General features: G+C 58.3%; 1 protein-coding gene across 7 annotated transcripts in view; it reads right to left on the bottom strand.

Moving 5' to 3' along the window:
- Window positions 1–2,800: 2,800 nt before the first annotated feature.
- The window catches only part of RIMBP2 (RIMS binding protein 2), a 92,122-nt gene continuing 70,376 nt past the window's right edge, over window positions 2,801–24,546 (bottom strand). The window contains exons 14-22 of one of the 7 annotated variants that reach the window (XM_032310323.1): window positions 22,631–22,789; window positions 19,475–20,131; window positions 17,783–17,900; window positions 14,383–14,567; window positions 13,745–13,913; window positions 10,181–10,281; window positions 8,759–8,830; window positions 5,411–5,545; window positions 2,801–3,470 (exon numbers count right to left, since the gene is read on the bottom strand). In XM_032310323.1, coding sequence (XP_032166214.1) covers window positions 3,282–3,470; window positions 5,411–5,545; window positions 8,759–8,830; window positions 10,181–10,281; window positions 13,745–13,913; window positions 14,383–14,567; window positions 17,783–17,900; window positions 19,475–20,131; window positions 22,631–22,789 — 1,785 coding nt within the window. In that variant the 3' untranslated portion in view covers window positions 2,801–3,281. Of the gene's footprint in view, window positions 3,471–3,656; window positions 4,949–5,410; window positions 5,546–8,758; window positions 8,831–10,180; window positions 10,282–13,744; window positions 13,914–14,382; window positions 14,568–17,782; window positions 17,901–19,474; window positions 20,132–22,630; window positions 22,790–24,546 lie in introns of those variants that run through there. The other 6 variants (XM_032310326.1, XM_032310325.1, XM_032310324.1 and 3 more) reach the window with 6 other exon arrangements.

Here is a 24,546-nt window from a genome sequence, read left to right on the forward strand (position 1 = left end):
TTCTCCCCGTCATAATTAGCTCTTTCTGCCACATTTCCAGAAAACACTGTATTTCTCTTCCCAGCTACCTTGGCACCTTTGCTACAGAGGAATGTGCCACATGTCTCTGTGTGCACTTCTGGACCCTTCGGTTTGTTCCAGTGACTTCAATGTCCACATTTTACACAACAACAACACTGTCTTGATAGCCGCGGCCTTGAAGTCTCAAAATCAGGCCATAGGAGTCTTCTGACTTTTCGTCCGTCTTTTTCAAAACCACCCTGGCCATCACAGGTCATCTGCATTTCTGCCTCATTTTTAAAATCAGCTCATCAATTTCTAGCAAAAGCCCGTTGGGATTTTGACTGGCCTCTCACTGAATCAACAGATCTACTTGGGGGGAAAATCAGGAATTTAAGAATAATACATTTTCTAAACCACGAACGTGTTCTGTGTATCTCTGCTTAAGAGCCCTTTCATTTCTAGGCAGCTCTCTGATTTTCAGCACACGGGTCTTGCTCGTACATTGTGGTTTTGATGCTAATATAACGAATTACCTGCGTTTTTTATTATTCTACCGCTTCCGTTTGTGTTTTAACTTCTGTTCTAATTGTTCCCTGCTAGCTCACAGAAACAGCTGCGAGCTGCGTATGTCGACCTCCTGGGCTGTCACCTTGCCAAATCCACTTCTGGGTCCCAGCAGCGTTTTGTAGCTGTCTCAGCACTTTCCAAATACACAATCGCGTCCTCTGCCAAGACCGTGTCACTTCTTCCTTTCCAAAGTGAAGCAGTTCTCTCTCCGTACCACGCAGAAGCTCTCAGGTGCGGCACGTGCTGCGTTGCGCGCAAAAGGCCAAGCGGACGACCTCACGCTGGCCCGGACAGGAAGCGGGATGCGGCCGGACGTCCACCGTTAAGCACGGTCTTGGCTGTGAAGTCCATCAAGTTGGGACGAATTCCTTTCTTGGTCTTGTTTCCTGACCAGAGATCGAACTTTGTGCAGTGCTTTTCCCTGCATCGAAGGACAGACTGTGTCTTCTGGGCCACAGGTACAGGGTGTTGCCTTTTTACTCAGAAAGGTAAGGCACCTTCATTCCTGGGATGAGCCACAGCCGGGCCTAGTGCACCCCTCAGCCTTTTTCTACATGGCAGGATTTCGTCTGCTACTATTTAATTAAGGGTTTTTAAAAGAATTCCTGGTGCTCCTGGTCTGTGGATTCCTTGTCACGTCTTCGTCTGGTTTTGCCGCGACACTGCTGGCCTCAGGAGCGGTGGCACTGGTCGTCTCTCTAGAAGCTGTATACAGTTGGCATCCTGGAATGCACAAGTGTTCAGCAGTAGTCACCGAAGCGCAGTGCCCTCCTTATTGATTTGGGTCTGCCTCCGTGTTCTGGGAAATTTCTAAATATTTTCAAAAGATTTAGAGGAACATGAGTCCAGGCCACCTTTGCTCTTTTTTTATTTTTGGGAAATTGTCTTTTTTTCTTTTTTTACTGTGGTAAAGTTTGTGTAAGGAAATCTATTCCGACCATCTTTGAACGTATTAGCGGCATAAAGTGCATATTCACCCTGTCGTGTGGACCTACATTTCTTATGTCAGTATTTCTTAAACTGGAATTGTTTTTAAAGACCTTCCATTTGATCTGGCTTTTTTTTTTTTTTTTTTTTTTTTACCTTAGTTCTTCAAAGTTGATTCATCTTGTGTGACGGACACTCTGTGCCCTCTGACCTTCCCGCCCCGGCCGCGTGGGATTGGCCGTGGCAGATCTCCCAGGCGGATGAGACCACGCAGTCTGCTCTGTTCGTGCCGCCTGAAGTGTCAGAGGAGAACAGGACGAACACGGCTCGACCTCACCCTTGAGGCCTCCGCGCAGCTCCGTTCGCCTGAGCAGCTGTCACCAGCCATGTGAGGGGACGCGGTTTGTGAGTGACCCCCTGAGCGCTGGTCACAACCATTTTTAGGGGAAAAAGGGAGGGCCAGGAAAGGCACGGATATCGAGTTTGTCCTCGGCGCGTGGGAGAAAGGAGAAAGGAATCCCGCAAAGCCGCACCGATAAAGACGGTTTCAGACAAAGACAGAGTACACGGTGTTGTATAAAATAACAAATTTTATTTCTAGAAAATTTCTTACACTAAGTGCACACATGCACACACGCACACGGTACTGGGCCACACGCGGACTAATTTCCTTTTAATAAATGAACCACAGACTGAAAGCTTACAGTTTACAACAGAGTTTTGAAGACACAATGGGAAAAGCTTGGTCATTCATTTATAAACCTTCCATAAATTACAAAAGAAAGGCAGTCTGAAAAGTATGTATAAAGAGTAAAAACACTTTACAAGTGGACAAGAATTACAAAATAGTAACCGATCCCACACGCCTGCCGGTGACCTTGTCAGTCTCTCGGTCGAGTGCCCGCGGTGTAGTCTGCCTGGTGTAGAGCCGTGGGGGACGGAGTGAACTTGAGGGGCTGTGGGCGTGGTGTGTGCCTTGTGGGGGCCACTCCCCGTGCTCTGCTCGCAGCGGGGTGTGTGCGTGCGGCGTGGGCCTCGGGCCACGGGGTGTGCCACCGGGAGCCAGGAGCGCGTCCTCGCTGGCCGGCAGGGCTGGAGGAGCAGTAACTTCTCCAAACGGGGTGACCCTTTCGCTCCCTTTCTAATCTTGAGTGATCTGAGTTAAGGAAATGTGTTCTGGGTGTTGCCCGGCTCGCTCTGGGAGAGGCGGAACGCCGGGGTGTGCACGTGCACGGCCTGCACCCCTGACCTCAGAGCCCTGTGTCTGTGGGGGGAGGAGCACTGAAAGCATGACACGTACAAAGCAGACACGGTAGTTTTTATTAGACAGTACAGAACACGGTGCATTTCTAAGGCCGAACATCAAGGCAGTTAAACTAGAAGTTCAAGACCAGAGTTAAAGTGAGTTGATGCGTTGCGAGGCAAGCGTTTGGAAAGGGGGTCAAGGTGGAAACCATTCCTCTGAGGGCGGATGACAAGGGCACAGAGGCCGGCAGCACGGGGCGGGGAGCGAGCCACAAAGAGCTACTGGCCCCCGTGCGCTCGGAGACGCCGCCGCCCGGCAGGCCGCCGGCAAGGGCGCGGGCGCTGGGCTCGCGGGCGGGGAGGGGCCCCAGCAGCTCTTTGTCCTCGCGGGTGGCTTACAGTGGGCGGTAGTGCGAAGAGCATTTCTCTACTGGTGTCAGGGAGAAGAGTGTGTTTTTAGGAAGTACTTGAGTCACTGAAAGCCCTAGTTTGGGATTAAAGGGAACGACATGGACCGGGGGTCGTCCGGAAGCGCCTGGTCATTTCACCGCACCCAGCTTTTTCAGCAGTTTCTTGCCTTTGGAAAGCAGCCCCTTTTTCTTTTTCGAGGACATTTCCCTGCCTCTCCCAGGACTACCAGTACCCATGGATGACGGAGGTGACCCCGAATGGAGATGGGCTGTGGGGGATGGCGCGCTCCTTGTTGTACCTGAACCCTCAGGAGGAACCTAGTAGGCACAGTGGGACAGTTGAGTGCGCGAGCACCGACCACATCGCTTACACCACACGGCCCCGTCCCCCGCCAGGGAAGGGAAGGGGGGCTCGTGGCGTCCTTCAGGGGTCAAGGAAGCCACGAGCATGTGCACCCTCCCCGCAGCCCCCCTGCGAAGGGGGGGGGCTGCGGTTGTTTGTCTTCGGGGGAGGGGGAAGGCCGCAGCTTTGGCAAAACAAAGCTAGGTAGTAATTTACTTGGTAAATTAAGACCCAAAGCGGAGGTGTGGGGGTGGGGTGGAGGGCTGGGGAGCAGAAGTTCCCTTAAATTAGGTTCCAGTGAAGCTGGCCGAGGACCCATCAGCAATCTTAAAAGCCAAGGTTCTGAAAGGGGGCTTGTGGGTCTGAGAGTGACCGGGCTACAGGGAGGGTGGTCTGGTCGGGGGGCATTCCTGGGGACGTGAGTCACGCCATAGCGGACGGCACACACCGGTTGAAAGGAAAAAAAACTAAAATGAACCTCTATCACAATCGAAGGAAGCTTAAAGGCCCTTAGTGCGTGCTCGCGAGACTCCCCGGTGGCCGGAGATGGACTTGTGTCCAGAGAGCGCACCGGGCGCCTCCCGGCGGCGGGGAGGGCTCGCTGGCCCCGGGGCTCGGCCCTCACCCCCTCGCCCCTCCACGCCTCTCCATGCCAAGCCCTGCCTCGGGCACACACGGGGAGCCAAGGGCTTCAAGCTTGCTTGGATTTAGAATCAAGGTCTAGTTCCGATGGAAAACACCTAGGAAAGCATCCCACGCACACCTGAAGATACCGTCCGCCCCGTCTAAGGCCGCGCGGCCGCTGCGGCTCTCGGCCGAGCGAGCACAGCATTGCATTGCTGCCCCCGAGGAGCCGCCCGGCACAGGCACGGACTCGGACTTGCCGCAGCCCGGCCGCGGGGGTCACGCCCGCGGCGGCGGGGAGGGGGGCGGGCGTGTCAGAGCCAACTCCGCGCGCCCAGCGCTCCCCCTCCTCCGCTCGGGCTCTGGGTTTCCACAGGAGTATGTCCCGGAGTAAACATGGTGTCTAGTTGTGCTTTTGTTTTCCCCACGAGCGGCTAACAATGCAATGCACAGCGTTCGTCACGAGGAGACGCTGCAACATTCTCTACGTGAACAGACAATGAGCCTCGCAAGAAATATGTTCCCAAGGTTGGCCTTCGAAACCGTCTGAAATGGTGCGGGCAGTAGGAAATGAGAAATAAGGAAGACTGGGCTACAGAATCGGTGGCTTTACAGCCGAGGCCGAGGAACAGCCTGCTGTCCGAGGCCCAGGGGCTCTGTTCTGTTTGGTCGTGTTTTGAGACATATTTCTTTTGTGTGCGCGCCCACAGGGAAGCCTCCGCGCGAGTCCGCCGGGGCCGCGGGCGGGGCGCTACCTGTGGTATCTTCAGTTGCTCACTTACGTGAAGGCTACGGGGCCTGATTAAGGTGTGAAATGAACACTCTTCTTCTGTTTCCAAGCAGATGAGCAAAGAAATAAAAATATATATATATATAAAAATAGAATATAGAAAAACTGGCAGTGATGAGATTAAAAAAAAAAAAAGCGAGACTACACGTGGGTGTCGTCCACTAGTCAACTACGCCGGAGGCAACCTCTGGTCTCTGCTACGAGCACGGAAACCCTAGCGGGGCCGAGGGGCGGAGGGACCGGCCGTCCCTCCTCTCTCATCCCAGCCAGGATGTGCGTCTACGGGGCGGGACGGGGAGTCCCTTCGTGAGGAAAGGCAGACGGGTTAGAGTCGAGAGGGGCAGGTTTTGTGAAACAAGTAAGTCAAAGTGAGATGCTGAGGCACAACCCCGGGGGAGGGCGTGGGCTCCCGGGCCCAGCGGCCGACGTGTGCGCGCGAGGGGGTGCGGGAGCGAGTGTGGCCGGGGGCAGGCGTCAGAGGCGCCGGGGGCGTCCGCTTACCCGTTTTGCCTTGGAGCGCACCGGCGTGTCCCGGGAGTAGTGGCACGGAGCGTCAGACAGATAGACCTCCACGTCGTCAGGCACTTCTTCCAGAAAGTTTGAAGGTACAAGGCCTTTCTGCCCATTAAGTTCCCCCTAAAAACACAGCAGAATGAATTACTCGATTTTCCCAACATCTTCTTGCTTTCACCGTGGGAGCGGAGCGCTGGGGCCAGCTGCCTGCGGGGGTCTGCCCTGGTTCAAACGTAGAAGAACTCAGAGAGGGGTGTCAGTGTCCCCAAACTACCCTGACCAGAACAGCGAGCTCGGGACGTGCTCAGGGGGACAGGGTCCCTTCCCTGAGCTCTGCATCTGGCCTGGCTGGATGACAATGTGGGTTTTCGCCCCTGGGGCTCACGTGGCTCCCAGGAACCAGGCCTCAGGACCAGCCCGTGGGGCGGCCGGCGGCCGTGGCTGGCCTTAGCGTCCCCAGGGAGCTTTTAGAGACCTCACTCAAGCAGATGCACTGACCACGGACGGACCCCCTCCCGAGGCCAGCGGGTGGTCTGGCGTGCGTTGGGCGACGGCTACGGGTCCGTCTTATGCATGCTCACAGTCTCATTATAAAGAGCTGAACAATATGGGGGACACCTCCTCAGAGGTGATACTGCTTCAGGTCCGTCTCCTCCCTTCCAGAACCTTCTCTCACGTCTCTACACACGTACAGTTAAGATCACCATCCACAAGACATCTGGACCCAGCGGGTCACAGCCGCCATGTCACTTCTTCCCCAGTGCCCCCCAGTGCCTGCCTGCCCCCGCCCCCACCAGTGTCCAAAACCAAGTCCCAGACTGGCCGGCCCCGGACTTCCCGGGAGTCCGTCGCTCTGCTTACAAGTCTGGGGCCGGCATGAGACACGCGGCCTTCTCCGTCACAACTAGGACAGAGCCACCAGGGAGGGAGGGAGCCCCTGGGGTGGACGGGAGAACGTCCGGCAGCTGCTGACCCACGAAGGGGCCCGTGTCCAGACCACATCAGGAGCTCAGCACGAGACGCCGAAGAAATGATGGGCAAACGACCCACACCGCTGCTTCCCCCCAAAAAGTTACTCAGACGGCCGAGAGCACGTGGAAAGATGCCCCACGTGAGCTACCACGAGCCCCCTAGGGAAACGGTGGTCAGAAGCACAAGACACCTCCTCACACCGCTCAGGACGGCGACTCCAGACACAAACCAACAACAATTTAAAAACAAAACCACAGACAAGAGAGCTGCTGAGAACCGGGGGGACCCGGAGCCCTCGTGCCCCTGCTGGGCGGGGAGAAGCGGGGCGGCTGCTGGGGGCGGATCCTCAGAAAGTCAAACAGAATTACCAGCTGCCCCAGCAATCCACTCCTGGGCCGGGACCCGAAAGCCTCGGCAGAAGGACCGAGGGGCGTGTTTGCCGACCACACTCATGGCTGTTATTCCCAGGGGCCGAGCGTGCGAGCACCCACTGACGCCTGCACAGGGGACGCCCCCTCGCACGCACCCAGCGGGGAGTCGTCTTGGGCTGGAGAGGGAAGGAGAGACGGACCCGCGCCCCGATGTCCTGCTCCGGGAGGTCGGGCAGGCGTGAGAGAAGTCCTCGTGTGTGAGGCCCCGAAAGCAGGTACAGAGCAGGTTCATGGGGACGGGAGGAGACGGAGGCTGGGGGACACGAGGGGTAGGGAGTGTCTGGTGCTCACTGCGGATGGCGCTTCCGGCTGGCAGGAGGGACGGTGCCCTGGGGCCACATGACACACTGTGACTGGGTCACCACCGCATGTGTCCCTGGGGATTTCTCCCACATCCAAGGTCAAGAGTCACATCCACAAGCAGACACACCAACGTCCGTGGGCCCAGACCTCAGGCAGACCCTCCTCCGGCACCGTGCCCCATGGCGTCGTGGGTTTGGGGCTGGGGCGTGCCCCAGTGGCGCCAGTGGCCCAGTGACGCCACGTTCAGCTCACGGGGCCCATGGGACCACCCCGCACACGCACACATGCAGACCCACCCCCTCTCTGGGCTCCCCGAGCGGCACGGGGGTCAGACCCGCCTGCACGTTTACTCTCCCCCTCTGGTTCTTTGGGGCTTCCCGTGCCGTCTTGCGAACGCCGCGTCAGAAGGGCACTGACTGCCGCACGGCCGTCCCCTCCGCCACATGCTGCTGTGTCCGACGTGGCCATCAGAATCTTCCAGAATCAATGGCACGGATCCCGCCCCATCGTGGAGAAGCTCGGAGGTCCTCCTGCCAGCCTCAAGCTCCCTATTTTCCAAAGCACTCGTGCCCGTGTTTCCAAGGGCACCCGTCACCTGGGGCGGATCTGGGCATCTTCTTGGATGACGCGCTCACCCCAACTGACGACCTGCACTCTGGGAGCTACTGAGGCAGCTTCTAACCACCTCCCTCTGTCACCTGGACTAGCCCGAGCCTGTCTCAGCCTCGGGGGCTCCCACCTCCCTCACCCGCCCCCTCGAACCCTCGACAGGACAGAAAGCCTGACGTCTGATCACTCACAGACCCCGTACGCTCATCTGGAAAGAAACGAGGGCCTGTGCAGCCCCTCTGACCACGGACCTGCCGTAATCCCAAACTCGGGTTCCCCGCAGGCTGTGAACTCGTCTGACGCGAAGGCAAACCTGCCTTAGCAGGACCGGATGGTTTCCCAGCTGTTCTGACTAAAGATGGGGGTCACGGGGAAGGTTGGGACCCTGGTGCAAGGTGGGGGGCCCTGTCCCCAAGCCCCACTGCAGCGGGCACCCCCAGGCCGGCCAGCCAGCTCCTTGGCAGCCCCGTGCGCTTGGGCCTGGGGCATGCCATGAAGCTCGAAGCTGAGCCCGTCAGCATTCTGCCTCTCTTTTCCTCCAGAACTGTCAGCACCGTAAAGGACGGAGGCGGCCCCCGGCCCCCAGGCCTGGAGTCAGGAGCCCTTGCCCGGAGCCCGGTCCCGGCTGCCGACGGCCGTCAGCTGGGAGGAAGGTCGGGGCGGACTTGTACACTCTGCTGGGGAGGATTAAGTAACAACATGGCCTGTTGGTATTCCTTCCTTCTCCTGCCCCCAAACGTACACCTTACAACGAACCGGAGTTCAGCTGGGACATGTTTGGACGGAAGAACGTGGGTACGTGTCCTCTGTCTGCAGCTTGCAGACACGGCACGTGCTCCCCTCGGAGAAGGAGACCGGAGACGCTCTCAGCCCCCCTTCCTGCACCAGACGAGCCCCAGAGACGGGGACCTTCCCGAAAGCCGTCGGAAGCTCGTACCTCATGTCAGGGGGAAGGACGCACACGCAGAAGCAGACACACAGAATGAACAAGAGGCAGCGACCTGAGGTTTCAGACACTCACGTAATAAAATCCGTCTTCATCAATCTCCCCGAAAACGGTGATGATGTCTCCGGTGCAGAACGTGAGCTCTGCCTGCGGGGACAGAACGTCAGGCTGGCGACACCTTTGGTATGGGGCCGCTGGTTTTCTTTAAAAAGGTCCTCACGATTGCTCTAAGTATTTCTTTGTTCTCACCATTTTGGGGTTGACCTGCTCTTCCGCTCCCCCAGGGAGGAAGGGTAGGAAGCCAGCCGGTGCTTCTGTGCGTGGCACCCCGGGGACGCAGGGGAAGAACAGCTCAGCCGGGGCCGCCTGCGGGCCACGCGCCACACGCACCATTCCCAGCCAGAGCTCACACAGTGGCTACGTCCCCCGCCACCATAGTTCTCGTTTAAAACTTGTCAAAGTGGGGATGCCTGGGCACTCAGGCAGTGGTGGAGCGGTTGCCTTCAGCTCAGGTCGTGATCCCGGGGTCGTGGGATCGAGCCCTGCATCGGGCTCTCCGCTCAGCGGGGAGCCTGCTTCTCCCTTTGCCCCTCACCCGGCCCGTGCTCTCTCTCTCTCTCTCAAATAAAGTCTTTAAAAAAATAAAACAACTCAAAGAGTTAACTTGAAACACCAGAAGTTCAGGGAAGGGTCCTCTGCAGCATAAGGACCGTCACATAAATGTCCCTGCACTGGGCGCAAAAAGCCTTTACTCAATTATTCTGTCTACAAAGTGTACGCGACGTGCCAGGCGCCCGCCTAGACACGGGCCCACGGACAGAATCACGGGCCGGCTTATCTCTGAATGTGAAGACAAGGGAAAGGGGAATGACCTCTCAGGCCACCAGACATCCCTTATGAATTGGGTCCACGTGGCAATGTTTGCAGAGCCTGCTTTGAATCCGAACCACGAGCTGGGAGCACGCGGGGCACCAGAGAACGGGGGGTGACAGATGCGGACACCGCTTGTCGTCTGAGAAGGCAGGGGCACAGGCTGAGCACCTAGCCTGTCAGCTCTGAGGGGGTCCCTTCTGCCTCCCAGGGCACCAAGGGCCACGCCGGCCCAGGCCATGTGTGTGGAGACAGGGGGCCTGTCCCTCAGCTTCTGCCTGGAGGGCGGGGGCACTCAGAGCTCCGCTCTCTCTCCAGGCCCCCACACCGCAGATGTTAATTCTCTTCCAGAAGACACTCCGGGCTGTCACCCAGGGCCGAGGTCGGCAGATGTCTCCTCCCACGGCCTCCCGCACGGGGCCCTGGACCGCGGCGGCGGCGGCGAGGCTGGTCAGCCGCGGTGCCCCTTCCCTGTCTCCTCCGGCCCAGCTCCCTCACACCAGTGACTGCACACACAGACCCCTCCAGAGAGGCAGGGAGGCCGGGTCCCACGGCCCCCGGGCTGCTATGCGGGGAGAGGCCGGAGGACCGGCCGTGAGCCACGGGGAAGCGACGCCGGGCACGTACCTCCACGTCGATGTTGGGCGAGCTCTCTCTCGGGTCGTAGTCGTACAGCGCCACCACCCTCCGCGTCGCCCCCGGGTGCCTGCCGCCACTTCTGCTTCTCTCTGTTGACATCACGAGGAGGAGAAAGCCGTCACGGTTACTCCACAAGGAGTGCCGCCCCCGCTCCCTCGTCCCCAGGGCGGCAGGGCCCACGGGGCCAGTGGGACCGGACCACCGCCCTCTCCAGGCCCCGCGAAGCCCCGGCTGTGCGGCCGGTCGCCCCGAGCTGCGTGTTCTCGTGGGTTTGCTCTGCCCGCCCGCCCCCCCCCCCAGCGATGAGGACACTCCCCTCCCCCGACGCGTCCGTCTGACGGGGAGGCCGAGAAGAAGCTGCGATCCTCTGAAATCAGAGATCACAGCCCCTCGTGGGACTGTGTGCCACGGTGCGGGCTTCACCGCTGAGGGGCGTCCCCCCATGGGGACGAGGCAGCGACTCGACCCGCTCCCCGGGGGTAAGACGCCTGAGTTTCCCCTCTCAGCGGCGTGCGGTGAGGGTGCTGTGAGCACACGTGCCGCTGTGGGCACACACGGAAGCTCCATCCCTCGGGGCGAGGACTCAGGAGGGGGCGGCCGGCCTGCACTGCGCGTCCAGCTGCCCACGGACCCGCCGCCTGTCGGACAGAGCAGTCCCGCCCCGCGGGGTCGCCCCCAGCGGACGCGGCTCCGGTTCCGCACCCGACCCACGCTGGCTGTGGTCATCCCGGCGGGGGCGCCGGGGCTTCTCATGGCGCTTCTCCGCACGCCACGGGTCCCGGTAGGCGTCTCCGTCGGCTCGACCGCCATCCACGAGTCCTCCGTGGTGAAGGAGCTCTTGGGTCTCTGGCCCGCACTGGCGCTGGTCGTTGGCTTTCCTGTCGTGGAGTAGTCGAGAGCGGGGTCCCCCCAGTCCAGGTCCCCCTCGGCCCGGTCCCCCGGGACCCTCGCGGCCAGCCCGGAGCCTCGCCCTTCCTTCTCTTCATGCCATGTTTCTCCAGTTAGAAACGACTCGATGCTCAAGAGCCCGACGTCAGTCTCTTGCTTCACTGTGTCCTGGTTTCAGTGTCCCGTCAAAGACATCCTGGCTTCATCACCACGAAGCTCCTCTCCTAGAAGTTTCACGGTCTTAGTTTTTATACTTAAGACGGTTCGATTTTGAGTTCATTTTGTGAGTCCGGCAGGGGTGCGGCCCAAGCTTCATTTTTCTCTGCCCGATTCCAGTCCCCACGATAGAAGAGACCGTCCTTTCCCCGCTGAGCCCCCTACCTGGGTTGAAACTCTGTGGACACTGCAGGCGTCGGTCCATTTCCGGATTTGCCCTGCTGCCGGATGGCGGTGCCCTGGGCCGCCCACGCCACTGGGTCTCCATCAGCTCCCCTGTGCGTCCGGTCGTAAAACCGTGGTGTCCTCCAAGGCGCTTTCAGAAAATCACTCGGGCAACTGCAGGCCCCTTGCCTTTTCTTACACGTTTGATTCAGTGCACGGATTCTACACGGATCCCTGCACAGACACGGACCCGGGGGCAGGTCCCATCCGCACAGACATGGACTGGGGCAGGGGGAGGGGCGCGTCCTGTCCGTACGGATGAGCCTGTGGGTGCATCTGTCAGTTTGGGGGTGCTGGACGTCTTCACCGCCCGCAGTGCAGAACATGACGTCCGTTTCCTCAGGGAATCCTCGGATTCTGTCCTCAGGCTGGGTGGCCTCCCCCACACAGAGCCCGCCTGCATTCGACCCCTCCCTTCTCATGTCTTTGTTCCGTCATCGTAAATGACATTATGTATTAAACGTCAACTCCAAATTTTTCACGCTAACGTTTGGAAAAACAATTGCTTTTGTATCCGTTGACCTTGCTAAGCTGCCTCCTTGGTTCTAGGAACTTGTGTTCTAGATCCTCTGAGATTTTCTAAGTAGATTTTCATGTCACATATGACTTGGAAAAAAGTTTGTCTTCTTTTCCAGTGCGGACTCCGTTTCCTCCTGTGTCACCACATGTGGTGTCGGAAGACAGCTGTGAGGCGGACACCGGGTCCTGCCCCAGCCACGGGGGGCATGGGCTCAGCCTGTGGTGACAGCGACACTTCCTAGCGCTAGAAGGGCTCACGGTGCCTCAGTCCGATTCCCTCAAAAGTGACAATTAGAAAAAGACAATAAAACAGACATTTAACCAATTTGGTAACTTGAATCAAGCTACCGCTTTCTAGCGGAGCCCTGGCGGGCTCACTGGGTCTGTGGAGAGTGGAGCCAGACCTGGTGGCGTCAGAAGGGGAGTCGGGGGGTATCGGGCTCCGAGAGCTTCAGGCTCTGGGACTTGATCCGGGCAGAATATTCCCAGAAGCCTCTGCTCTAAGACATGAGCTCTGACTTCACACTGTGAGTTCATTCATACCAAAAAATCGAAACATTCTGCTTGAGTTTGTGATTATCCTTAAAATTATGCACATTCTTCGAGCCACTGCATTTTGTCTCTGAAATCTGATTTGCAACTACGTTAACCTCATGTTTTGAAGTATTAAAACCTAAAACATGAATGACATAAAGCAGATCTTCCTGTCTCCAGCTCTGTAGAGAAAGCAGAGGCCTCTGAAATATGTAGATTTTCCCCACATGTGCGCAAAATTAGACACCGTAACTGTAACGCTGCTAAAATTCACTGAAAATAGTTCCGCTGTGTACTCACTGCTGCTTGCAAACTGGGTCAAGGTAAACCGAGGAGGGTGTCCTCCACCCACACGATGGGGGACATTCTTTTCTTCCTTTTGGATGAGGAATGTCCACCCGGATGGAAAGCATGCGGTGACCCCCTCACCCTGTGACCCGCACTGGGGACGGGCAGACGTTCACGGCCCATCCCCCACAGAGAGGATGGGGTCCAGGTGTGAGCCCAGAGCGTGTCCCACAGTGAGCCCCCTGACCCCGATGTCCTGGTCTGTTCCTGCCGCCCGAACACGGCGCACAGCCACGCCTCACAGGCCTGGGGGCTGGGAGTCTGAGACGGGGGTGCCGCAGAGTCGGGTCTGGGAGGATCCGCGTCCTGGTTCATGGGTGGTGTCTTCCCACCTGTCCTGGCAGGGTAGAGGGGGTGAGGGCCCCCTTTGCGAGGGCCCTGACGCCCCTCTGAGACCTCCACAGTCACGATGTCAGCTTCTCCCAGAGACTTCGCTTCCTGACACCAGCACCGTGGGGGTCATGGTATAAATGCACACGTTTTAGGGGACACGACATGCAGAAACAGCCAGAAAGCAAGCAGTCTATTTTCTGGTGGGACAGACCTTTAGTAAGCAACGCTGCACTTCCTCTTTCCTTAGAAAATCATGAGTTTTCGTAAATATTTGGGCGTGTAAATGTCCCCAAAGCAGGCAAGACTATTATAACCTGGTTAGCAGTGCGGGTTCGTTTTCAGATTCCCTTGCAATGGCACAGACTGGACCCTGTCCACACCGCCTCCTGCTCCCGGCTGGTGGCGTGCCTGGGGGAGGCAGGGGAGGCCGGAGGAGGCCGGAGCAGCCCCGCCAGCAGGGGCAGGGGCGACCCGAGGGTGGTCTCTTACCTATTTTCTCCACAGGCGTGTTCAGAGGCAGGAAGCCTTGTCTCAGAAGCTGGTCCATCATCTCCTCGTCGTCGGCTTGGATTTCTGAGACCATATTACAAGGGATAAGGCCGAGCCGGGCACAGGTCTCCCCGCGGTAGAAGCCGTCCGCGTCTTTGTCACCATAGACCTGGAGCCGGGGCGAGAGGCCGAGGCAGGGTGAGTGCCGGGTCTCCCGTGTGTTGTCAGAATGTGCGGGAAGAGCCCGTCGTCACCGACACGTGCCCTGCAGACCTGCGGCCACACCGGGGAACCGGCTTCCGCCCCAGGGTCTGGACGACCCGCTGGTCCCATCAGCCGGCAGGGGGCACAGGTCGGGGTTCGGCTCCACTTCGCGTGTGTGAGGAAACCCCACCCCATGGAGAGGACTTTGAGTCTCCCCCTAGCGTTGTCCTGTCTGTAGCCGCGGGTTCCTCCCGGGAGGCCAAGCACCAGGCTCTCTCCGGGGTCCCTGCTTCTGACTCAAAAGCCTTTTCTCTGCTGGTCCTGCAGCTGACTGTCTGACGCGACAGAACAGGCCCGCCCTGGGGATGAGCTCAGGGGTTACAGTACGGTGGCCGCACCGTCCTTCCCTGCCCCCCACCCCGCCCGGCGCCCACCTTGATGATCTGTCCTTCCTTAAAGGGAAGCTCTTCTTCAGCAGCATCTGGATTCGGGGACATGGTGAGGGGGTCATAGTCAAAAAGCGCCACAAAGATCCGGGCCGGGAGCTCTTCGGCACCTGGGTCGGTCTCCGACTCTTCATAGAAGTCTGGAGAAAGGCGGTCCTGCTCGCTGTACTCGTCTGGGAGCGGGGGGGGGGGGTGGGGGGGGGGGTGGGGACAAAGGCAGAGGGCTAGGTGACTCCCGGACTTAGAGACCTGTGCTGATGTAGGAAGGGCGGTCTAGAAGATGGCCCAATGGCAGCACTGGAACGTCGGTCTGTACATCTCCGGGTGCGATACAGATCGACACGGATGGGCGGGAAAAGCAGCAGCCGTCAGGAAACCCGGCGCGGGACAGGCCATCCGCTGCGGAGCGGAGCCAGCGGGACGGCCCCCCACCCCAGTCACCGAAAGGCACTCGCACCTGAGTGGAAGTCTGGGGTCCTCACTGAGCCTCAACACTTCAGTGGTGACAAATGCATTCTTCACAAAACTCCACCTACCACCCGGCTTCTAAGAATTGTGGGGTTTTTTGTTTTTTAAGATTTTATTTATTTGTCAGAGAGAGCACAGGCAGGGGGAGCGGCAAAGGGAGAAGCAGGCTCCCCGCTGAGCAGGGAGCAGGATGCGGGGCTCGATCCCAAGACTCCGGGATCATGACCTGAGCCGAAGGGCCCCCTGGTCAGAATGGGCGCCTCCTGAGTGGAGCAAAGACCAGCCACGGTCCAGCAAGAAACCGTCCCCAGCTCCTTCCTCCTGCGAGTCACGGGTCAGCATCGGGAGGCCCTCCTTGTGCTGACTGTAGGGTCCCGAATTCACTACATCTGGACCCACATACTTTTTCTAAGTCTTTTAAAATCTGTTTCCTTAATTAGGACACCCAGAGAACATGAAAAGTTATGGTATTTTTATTCAGTTGCGATGCATTGCTTCTTAAAGATATATTCGGGGGGGCCCTGAGTGGTTCAGTTGGTTAAGTATCTGACTCTCGATTTTAGCGCCAATCGTGACCTCAGGGTCGTGAGCTTGAGACCCGCGCTGAGCTCTGGGCTGGGCGTGGAGTCTGCTTAAGATTCTCTCTGCCTGTCCCTCTGCCCCTCCTGCTCATGCGCTGCCTCTCTCTCTCTCTCTCTCTCTCAAATAATGATAAATAAAAATATATTTAGGAAGTATATGGTCTACAGAATTAGGTTCCTCTGGAAAAAGAAAAAAAGGAATGCTTCTGGAATGGAGCAGGTTCTTAAAACAATTGATATTTGCACAAGAAAAATGGAACTAGATTGGAACGAGGGGCACAAAGTCGGCCGGCCCACCCCTGGCCATTCCCGGGGGTCACCGGGCTCTGCTGAGCACGCTTCACTTCTGTCCTTTGAAACTCAGGCACTTCTGTGTACGAATCAAAGCCTTTGGTATTAACCGTGTTTGTAAGCGCCTTCTTGCATCACTACATGATGAGAAATCGGGTCCAATTCAACCAAATCCATGATGGATTTATTTGGCACTTTTTTTGAGTTATATTAAGAGCCTATTTTTTTTTTTTTTTTTTTGGTTAAAATGTTAGCATTATTCTCTTTCTGCTAATGCTAATTTAGCTATTGTTTTACTAAGATGAAAACACGCGTGCAAACTTCCGATTTCTTTATGGTAAGACACACCCATTCAAAGGGCCGTCAGGGGCTCCAGAGTTTGGGGTCAGCAGGGAGGACCAGGAGGCGCCCAAGTCTCCCCTTTGCCTCCACACCCACCGGGCCATTTGCAGTCCCTCCTGCAGCCATTCCCAGGAGCCCGGGGATGGAGCCTCGGCAGAGCCCCAGCCCCTTGCCGCCAACGCTCGCCGGTGAGCACAGCCGCAGCTCCCGCCATGCGCCAGGCCTTGGTCTCGCCGCATGACAGCGGCAGTCCAGTGAAGCCCCAGAAACCCCCTTCCGCGGCAGAGATGACTGGGTCCTGGTCCGCACAGCAGCCCCACCCCACCTCGCTTCTGGAGACGGCCAGGCCCCCACGAGCCATGCACCTGCTACACCAGGATCACCCCGTCAGGCTCCGTCGCTGTCACGGGGAGGGGGGTCACACACAGATCACGTGCACGTGAGGGCAGCGTGGCACCGGGTCCCGAGCCCCCAAGACCACCCAGGCTGTGTGACGTAAGCCGCCCGCTGATGTGGAACAGGCGCGACCGGCGACCACCAGCGGGACTGTGCTGCGTTCTTTGTCATTTTTCAGGAAACTGAAACAACTTTTTTTTTTTTTTTTAGGGTCTTGAGTATTCTATGACACTTTTACTCATCAGTAAAAACGTTCTAAAACCGTAGAGGTGGAAGAGAAAACTCTTCCCCTGTTGTTTGGACTCAAAAGGGAAGAAAAGTCTGGAAGAAGGAAAGTACTTTAGAGGATCTGTTTTGCGTCATCACGTCCGTCTGTCCCGTTAGTTGATGTGAAAGGAGCGACTGTCCCCTGAACGTCAGCTGCGTGCCGGTGCCCGGAGGCCCCTGAGCTGGCCCCCGGCCCTGGGTCAGGCTCCGCTGCGCCCGCTCCCTCACCGGCTCCCTTCAGGGCTCTCCCCGCCTGCGTTCCCATGCACGCACACTCCCACGAAACGCCAGTTTCTCTGCGCTGATACCCCAAGTTCCATTATCTTGTGCAAATACGTTTTGGAATCGTTTTTGCCACGATTCATTCCAGTGGAACGAACAGTCGGAGCCACCCCTTCGGACCTCCAACCACTGCCCCCTTCCGCGTGGGATCAGTTATAGGGACTAAAACGACAGCTTTCAGCACTAGTGGCTCAATCCCAAAAAGGAATGAAGGGAATGGGCTCAGGGGGCCGGAGGAGGGCTCCCGAGCGAGGAGGGGAGCACGTGCACGAGGACGGTCCACGCTCTGGAGGCCACATCAGGCCTCGTGGGGTTCCCCACCACTTTGAGCCCCCGCTGCCGGGATACTTTATGCACACAGAGAACTCTCCGTTACTTGGGTTTATTTAGGTATTTGGAGTTGAGCTGCAGCTCCTGCTTCTTTGGCCGTGAACCTCTCACGAGAGCACAAGCTGGGACGTGAGAGGCCTCACACTGCAATCTCTCCAGGCCTCATGTGGTTTGGCCTCTCCAGGAAAGAAAACAAATTGGTAGGGAGAAGACTGACGTTAAAAGCCAATATGATATTTGAGAACTCTTACAAATAGGTTTCATTTCTCTTATGCCTCTTTCTGCCTTCTTTTTGCCAGAAGTAACAGAGAGTTTTCTGTACGTGGTTAGAAATGCTACTCCTACTGAGCTTGCAAACGTGTCCCCATCATGGACGGAGCGGCCATGTGCTCTGGGGTCCCAAGAGAGAGCAAGGTGTCAGGCCCACTAACCGATGGACGGGACCATCATCGGCCGGGACCGCTGAGGACCAGCACTGCCGTGGGAGAACCTTCGGCCCACGTGATCCACCCTGTCCGCCCGTCCTGCAGACATCGGGTTTCCTAAAATCTGAAGACACGACAACAGCACAGTCATAAGTCCTGCCAGCCTTGGGGAACAAAAGAATTAAGTCAGCCAAATCAAATCAACTCAGAAGCAGAAGCTCTAAAGGCAACTAAACTTAGCTTTTAACTGAAAGGTTAGCTGAATAGCCTGGAGGAGAGAAAAGACTGTTCTCCCCAGCCAGCCCGTCTTCCGCACCAGAGCCGTTTCTCGACACACGGAGGGGAGCGGGGGCGAGAAGGGACCCCTCGGGAGGCACTCCTCTCTGCGGCTCCCGCTGCCGAAGCCAAGCTCTTGGAACCAGAGTGAGAGTGGCTCCAACCCAGCTCGTCCCAGCTCCGGCCCCTCGGACCGCGTCCGGCCCTCAGCTAGTCTCAGGACAGCCTGCCCCTGCAGCGCTCACGGACGTGTTGGGGGGGCGGCTAGCTGCGCTTCCGAACACCCCACCTGGACACGGCTGTGTGTGAGGTTACCGGAAACTCGGACAGAAGTTTCTGTGCGTTCCCAGCTCTGAAACTCACGGCAACATCTTGGCCCTAATCCGAAGACACCAATGACTTTTCAGGGCTGCCTTGGATGGTTCTCCTTTTTGGACGGGTTTGCTTCTAATTTGCACTAGAGGTCAGAATCATACAAGAGAATCATAGCGAAACCTCCGGCTCACTGGGAAGCAGATGGAGTGGGGAAGCTCTTGGGGGCACAGGGAACGAACAGTGGTTGGGGAGGCCCAGTAGTTAGACGGCTTGTCACAGGTAGAGGACAGGATGTGGGCCACGACTCAGTGGGCTCAGATCGGCGCCCTTGTGTGCACAGAACACGACTGGGCAGGCTCAGACCCCAGGCCTGGCGTGCCCGGCGGCGGCTCGCCTATGTTTTCATGGAAAAGTTCAGCATGACAGGAGCAAATGTCTTAGAAAAGGCACACGATATAGAGATGAATGATGCCTCGGATGGACCCCCTACTTTTAACCTGCCAACAAGCCTGCAACACAAGGCGGGGGTATGCGTCTAGAGCTGAAGATGGAAAACCCATTCTGAAAACTTCCCCCGGAAAGAAAGGGGAAGGAAAAACAAAACAAAACAAAAGCCACTTTGGAAACAACATATGAAAATGGACCTTTGATCATTGTTCCTCATTCTTTCTTTTTTTTTTTTCCCAGTTATGGATGAAGATCTAAACCTATGGCGACAATCAGAAAACACCCTCGACGGTGCGGGTGGCGGTCGTGAACGTCCCCGAGGGTTCATTTGGAAAAAAACACATGTTGCCAAACTTTTGGATCATCGTAGTTCAGCTAACCCTTAATTAAAATTTAGATTCAGTTGTCCTTTAATTAAAGCAGCCATAATCGTCGCTGGTTCTGTGGGGTGGGGGGTCAGTATTCTAAAGCAAAGGAAAGGGGTCGTCAGCATGGTCAAAGATTGGGAAGCAATGGCACTGAAATCAAAATGCATGGAAATGAAAGACAGCCAGCAGAGACGCTCCCCAGGGATGGACACCAACAGAAAAAAATCAGGGAAAAGAATGAAAATGGATTGGTTTGGCAAGCAGATGTGAGAAGGAAGTTGACTTCACACACCACAGGGCCTGCTGTCACCCGGGGAGGTGACTCTGGGGCAGTGGCCCTACTGTCAGGCATGTTTATGCTTTTCTTCCAGACATCCCGCAGGCCCTGGTGCCCCAGGGGCTCCTCCCGGCCATGCTTCCTGGGGGCGGATCGCTCTGGGCTCGGGTGGGCATCATGGCTCCTGAGGACGGCGCTGGGGTCCACTTGCTCCCCAAAGTCCTCCTCGATGCTGCTCTGCCGGGTCAGCGTCCGCCGCCGGGCCAGCAGCGGCCTCAGGCTTCTCCTATGGGGGCAGTGCCCAGGGCCCGGGCTGCACTTGGCCGAGCTCCGGAAGCTAAGACGTAGCTCCTCCTCCTCACTCCCACAGTCCAGGCCACTGTCCGGGCTCCTGCTGGCCGCGCGGCTGGACCAGCAGCCTCTGTCTTCCAGAGCGAAGTCTTCCACGTGGGGGCCGCCCCCTGGGCCCCTGGGCTTGGCTGGGAGCCGAGAGGCCGGTGGGGCCCGGGCCCTGGCCGAGTGCCCTAAGCCCTGCTTGTGCGAGACCTCCGGGTGCCCTCCCTCCTCGGCTACTTCGGGGATACTGAACAGCCTGGAGCTATGCTGGGTCAGGTGGGGGTGCTCAGGCCGCTCCAGGAAGGCCCCCTCAGAGCCGCCACTCTGAGAGCACTCCTGAAGGGGGTGGTGTGTTAAAACGGGGTGGGACCCAGGTGACATGGCGGGAGGAAAGAAAACAGACAGAATTAGTCTCAGGCCATGAGGGGCAGCAAGCATGCGTGTACTCGTGGGGGCGAAAGGCATGCTCTGGCCGGGCTCTGAAATGAGAACACAAGGTTAGCGGATGGTGCCTGGCGCGGGGCAGGGGCAGGCGCGCGCGGCGGTCTCGCCGGGAGTGGGTGGCGCGCAGAGTGGAGGGCAGGCGGGCCGCGGGGTGCCGCTGGGGACAGCGGGCAGCAGGGGGCGCACGGCCCTGGGAGGCCTGCCCCCCAGGAGCTCAGAAGACGGCGGCTGGGGGGGGCTGGGGCGGGGCGGCGGAGGCGGCCACCACGGAGGCCCCGCCCACTGCTGTCCAGCGGCGCTTTGCTCTGGGCTGCACCCCTGTGACAGCGGGGGGCCATGGCCCTTGGCCCTTGGGCGCCAGTGCGCTGTGCACAGCCGAGCTCTGCCCGCGTCTGCAGAGGACCTAGTCGGTCTGCCTCTCCAGATCCTGGCCCAGGGCACGCGGAGAGCCACGTCCCATCATCCTGGGCTCTCCCTGGAGCTGCCCCAGGCTGGAGGGGCCTAGCCACCGTGTACCCCCGGGCCGTGGCCTCGCAGGTTCTCTCCGCTGGGGCTTCCCTGAGCCCATCCTTCATGCCCGCTGGGCAGGGAGCGCACCCCTATTGCCTCGCCAGACAAGGCCCTTCCTCCTGGGGCTGTGTGGGGCTCCTGCCAGCTGGGGACCCTGGTGCGTTTAGGGCGCTGGGGGCTCAGGGGCAGGAGCTCAGTGCCAGCCGCTGACCCAACCCTGCCGCTTTGCTAACCTGACACCCCATGTGTTTGTGAGCTTGAAGAAGGGGTCCAATCTGGGGGCTCCCAGGGCAGGGCTGGTATGGGGGAAGCTGGCTCAGCCCTACAGAATTGTCGTGGGCAAGAAGCTGAGCCCAGTGATCCCAGATTCCCAAACTACTGGACTTTCTAAAGAACTCAGACGTCCAGACCGGCCCATAAAAGCTTCTGATTTAAAAAAAAAAAAAAGGAACAGCACTGTGGGCGAAGCCACGTGCATTACTCTACCGGCTGTCAGCTCCCAGGCAGCCTCCCTCAGGCGGCCCCCCAGCAGGGGTTTTTCTACCAAGCTTCCTTTCTGGGCCCCCAGCCTGGGAGAGAAGGCAGACTCTGCTTCTTTGCTAAACTATTCGCAGGAAGTGCCTTCCCAGGAGCTTTCTCCATCAGAAGGAGAAGCATCATGAAAACCAGACCCAGGCTCTGCCCAGCCCATCTTTGAGCAGCTGCAGGCAAAGCGGGGAATCCGGCGTGGGGGTGGGCGTCAGACCCCACCAGGGGGAGGCCTTGGCTCTGCGTCCCTCAAGGAAGGCTACTGAGTCCAGCTGGCCAGTGGCACCTTGGGAGCTGGCAGGGGGCGGGGGAGGAGCCCCCAGGAGGGGCAGGAGCTGCCAAAAGGCAGAATTTGCACAGGACTCCAGCAGGTGCTTTGGTGACAGAGCGTCTCCAAGACCCTGTCGGGGGCTCTTTGCCAGGACAACATCTGAGTCTGTGCCTGTCCTGACTGTGCCCGCAGTGAGTCGGCACCCAGAGCTGGATGTGCCTTCTCTCCACCATCAAAATGCATGCTTGTGTGTCCGAGAGAAATTCCACGGTGGGGTGCTGTAACCCGAGAGGAACTTTCCTCTTCGTGGCCTTTTTCATGGGCAAAGCCCACAAGGGTCCTAGCAGCCATCCAGCCCTTGGCCTGTCTGCCCCTGGGGTGGGAAAGGTTGGCGGATGGCGGCCACACGGCTCAGCCAGCCAGGGGCAGGGCCCGGTGCAGAGGCGGGAGCTCCCGCTGTGGGAGCGAAGGCCTGGGCATGCGGGCAGCACGTGGACGCACACATGCGGGTAAGCCTTCTTCTGCTTGGGTCTTTGGAGGCCTCAAGCTCCGGTTCCATGAAGGTGACCCCCATCAAGCCCATCAGAGGATGTGGGGTTCTGGGGGAGGTGTCTGCAAAGGGGCCTGCATGTGGACCCCATGAACCCGCGACACCCTTCCCCCTCTAGCTTCCATGCCCCCTGGCACGGAAGCCCCCAGCTTCTTCCCCACATCGAGGCTGCCCGAACCCCTGCCGGCCACGCCCATCCTGGGCCCCTAGATCAGAGCTTGGGGCCCGTGGGGGAGGGTGGTCTTCCCTGTTCTGTTCTTCCCCACTCAGTTCCTGGCACCAAGCTGGGCACCCCAAGGGTCCCAAACAGACTCTCCCCAGCCCTTCCTCCCGGGCTTGTGGGGCAAGGGCAGGACGGGAGGCTGGAGGAATTTCCCAACACAGACGTCACAACAAGGAGGAAGCAGACCCAAACCCACAGGCTCTGCACAGCTGGGCGAGGCCTCCCGGAGCCGCTCTTAGCCCCAGCAGAGGGACAGGGAAGGGCAGCCCCAGGGCGTGGGGTGGGAGCCGGAGACTGGGGGCCACTGACCTTGAGAGCGTTGTGGGAGGTACCGCTGGGCCTCCTCCTGCCTCCGTCCTCCAGCTGCATCTCAGAGTAGAGCTCCTCCTCGTCCTCCTCCATGATATCTGAGAGGTCAGAGCCCCGGCTGCTCTCTGTGTGGTACTCGTCCCCGTGGCAGCAATGCGGCTGGGGGCCCAGAGAGGGGATGCTGTGGGGGCCGCGGCATGGGGGCCACCCAGGCCCTCCTTGCCTCCCTCCCCGTGCTCTGCTGGCTTGCAAGACCCCCGCTCATGATGTGTATGTGTGTGTGTGTGTGGGTGCATATGTGCATGTGTGAGTGTGTGCATATGTGCATGCATGCGTGTGCATATGTGCTTGTGTGCGTGTGTGCATATGTGCATGCGTGTGTGCATATGTGCATGCTTGTGTGTGTGCGTATGTGCACGTGTGTGTGCGTGTGCATATGTGCACGCGTGCGTGTGTGTGCGCGCGCGTGCTGAGGAAGGCCCGAACATCCCCATCCTGTCAAGCTCAGGGAGCCAGGAGGGCGGGGACAGCCAGCCCAGGTCGGCTAGCTCTGAGCCCGCGGTGACCGGCGAAGACCCTGGCAGGCTCTGGGGCAGCAGGGCTCAGGCACACTGCACGTGTGCAACGGAGAGCCGTGGGGTGGGAAAGTGCGTGCACGTGCACCATGTACAGGTATTTACGCTTTTTGCAAATACCATGTCACCCAACACGCTCACGCACCCTGCATTGTCTGCAGAAGAGATGGGCCGGGCAGGAGCCCCCGCCCCCTGCGCAGGCTGGGCTCACGCTGAGGCCTGATGGAGATGGTGATGTGCATGTGCGCACGGACACGGCCAGCCCTGGCCACGCATGGCAACACCAGGGGGCTGCTGCTCCCACATTCACCAGCTCAAGTGTTTGCAGAGAGATACGAGATGCAGCAAGAAGCCCTCTGCATGCCGGGCAGGTAGACGGACCACGGCATTCTGTCCTTGCTGGATGAAACTGATTAAGAACGGCGTCTTTATTTTCCAGGTGGGTGATGAGGCAAATGCATTTAATAGCAGCTCGGGGCACATTTGTTAAAAATACTCCAGGGGCGCCTGGGGCGCTCAGTCGTTAAGTGTCTGCCTTCGCCTCAGGTCATGTTCCCCGGGTCCTGGGACTGAGGCCCTTGTCAGGATCCCTCCTCAGCAGGAAGCCTGCTTCTCTCTCTCTGTCATTCCTTCTGCTACTCCCCCTGCTTGTGCTCTCTCACTCTCGAATAATAAAATCTTACAAAACAAAACAACAAACTCCAGTTTTCAATTACTAGCCCAGATAAAGACATGTAAGCGTTTCTGGCCATGTGAAGTTGGCGGCCTGCTGGAGGCTGGAGGCTCGGCGTGCCTCGTGGGGAGAAGGGGCCGGGGATTCTCAGTCTCAGCTTCTACGGCCTTGGGGAGGGCACGGTTCCAGCAGCAATTCTTTTACTTGGGGGCCAAGTATAAGGCATTCTAAGAAGGGCTTCAAATACACAAAGAGCTGGTTGGTTTCAGGTGGTCTTCCCCAGGCGTCCAGGGCGCATGGCCCCAGTCTGCCCAGTGAGAGGGAGGAGCCAGTCTGATGGAGCTTCTGGAAAGGACCTTTTCTCCCAAAAAAGTCCCAAGACTTTTTTTTATCCGTCCCTTCCTTCCTTCTTGGGGAGCTATCACATAAGGATGCAATTACTGGAGCTATGGCAGCCACTTTGTAGCCACGAGAGGAAGGCCAAAAGTATGGATGATCCAGAATCCAGAGCCCAGGCACACTGCACAGCTGAATCAGCCTGGCGACATCCATCCTCCTGAGGCTTCCCGCTATCACGGTGGGGAAATGCCTTCATCACCTTCGTCATTATTAGGGAGGCATTCTGTGTCTTATGTTCAAATGAGTGCAAGTAGAACAATATTAATCTT

This window comes from Mustela erminea, chromosome 13 (assembly GCF_009829155.1).
Source record: "Mustela erminea isolate mMusErm1 chromosome 13, mMusErm1.Pri, whole genome shotgun sequence".
NCBI classification, from domain to species: domain Eukaryota; kingdom Metazoa; phylum Chordata; class Mammalia; order Carnivora; family Mustelidae; genus Mustela; species Mustela erminea.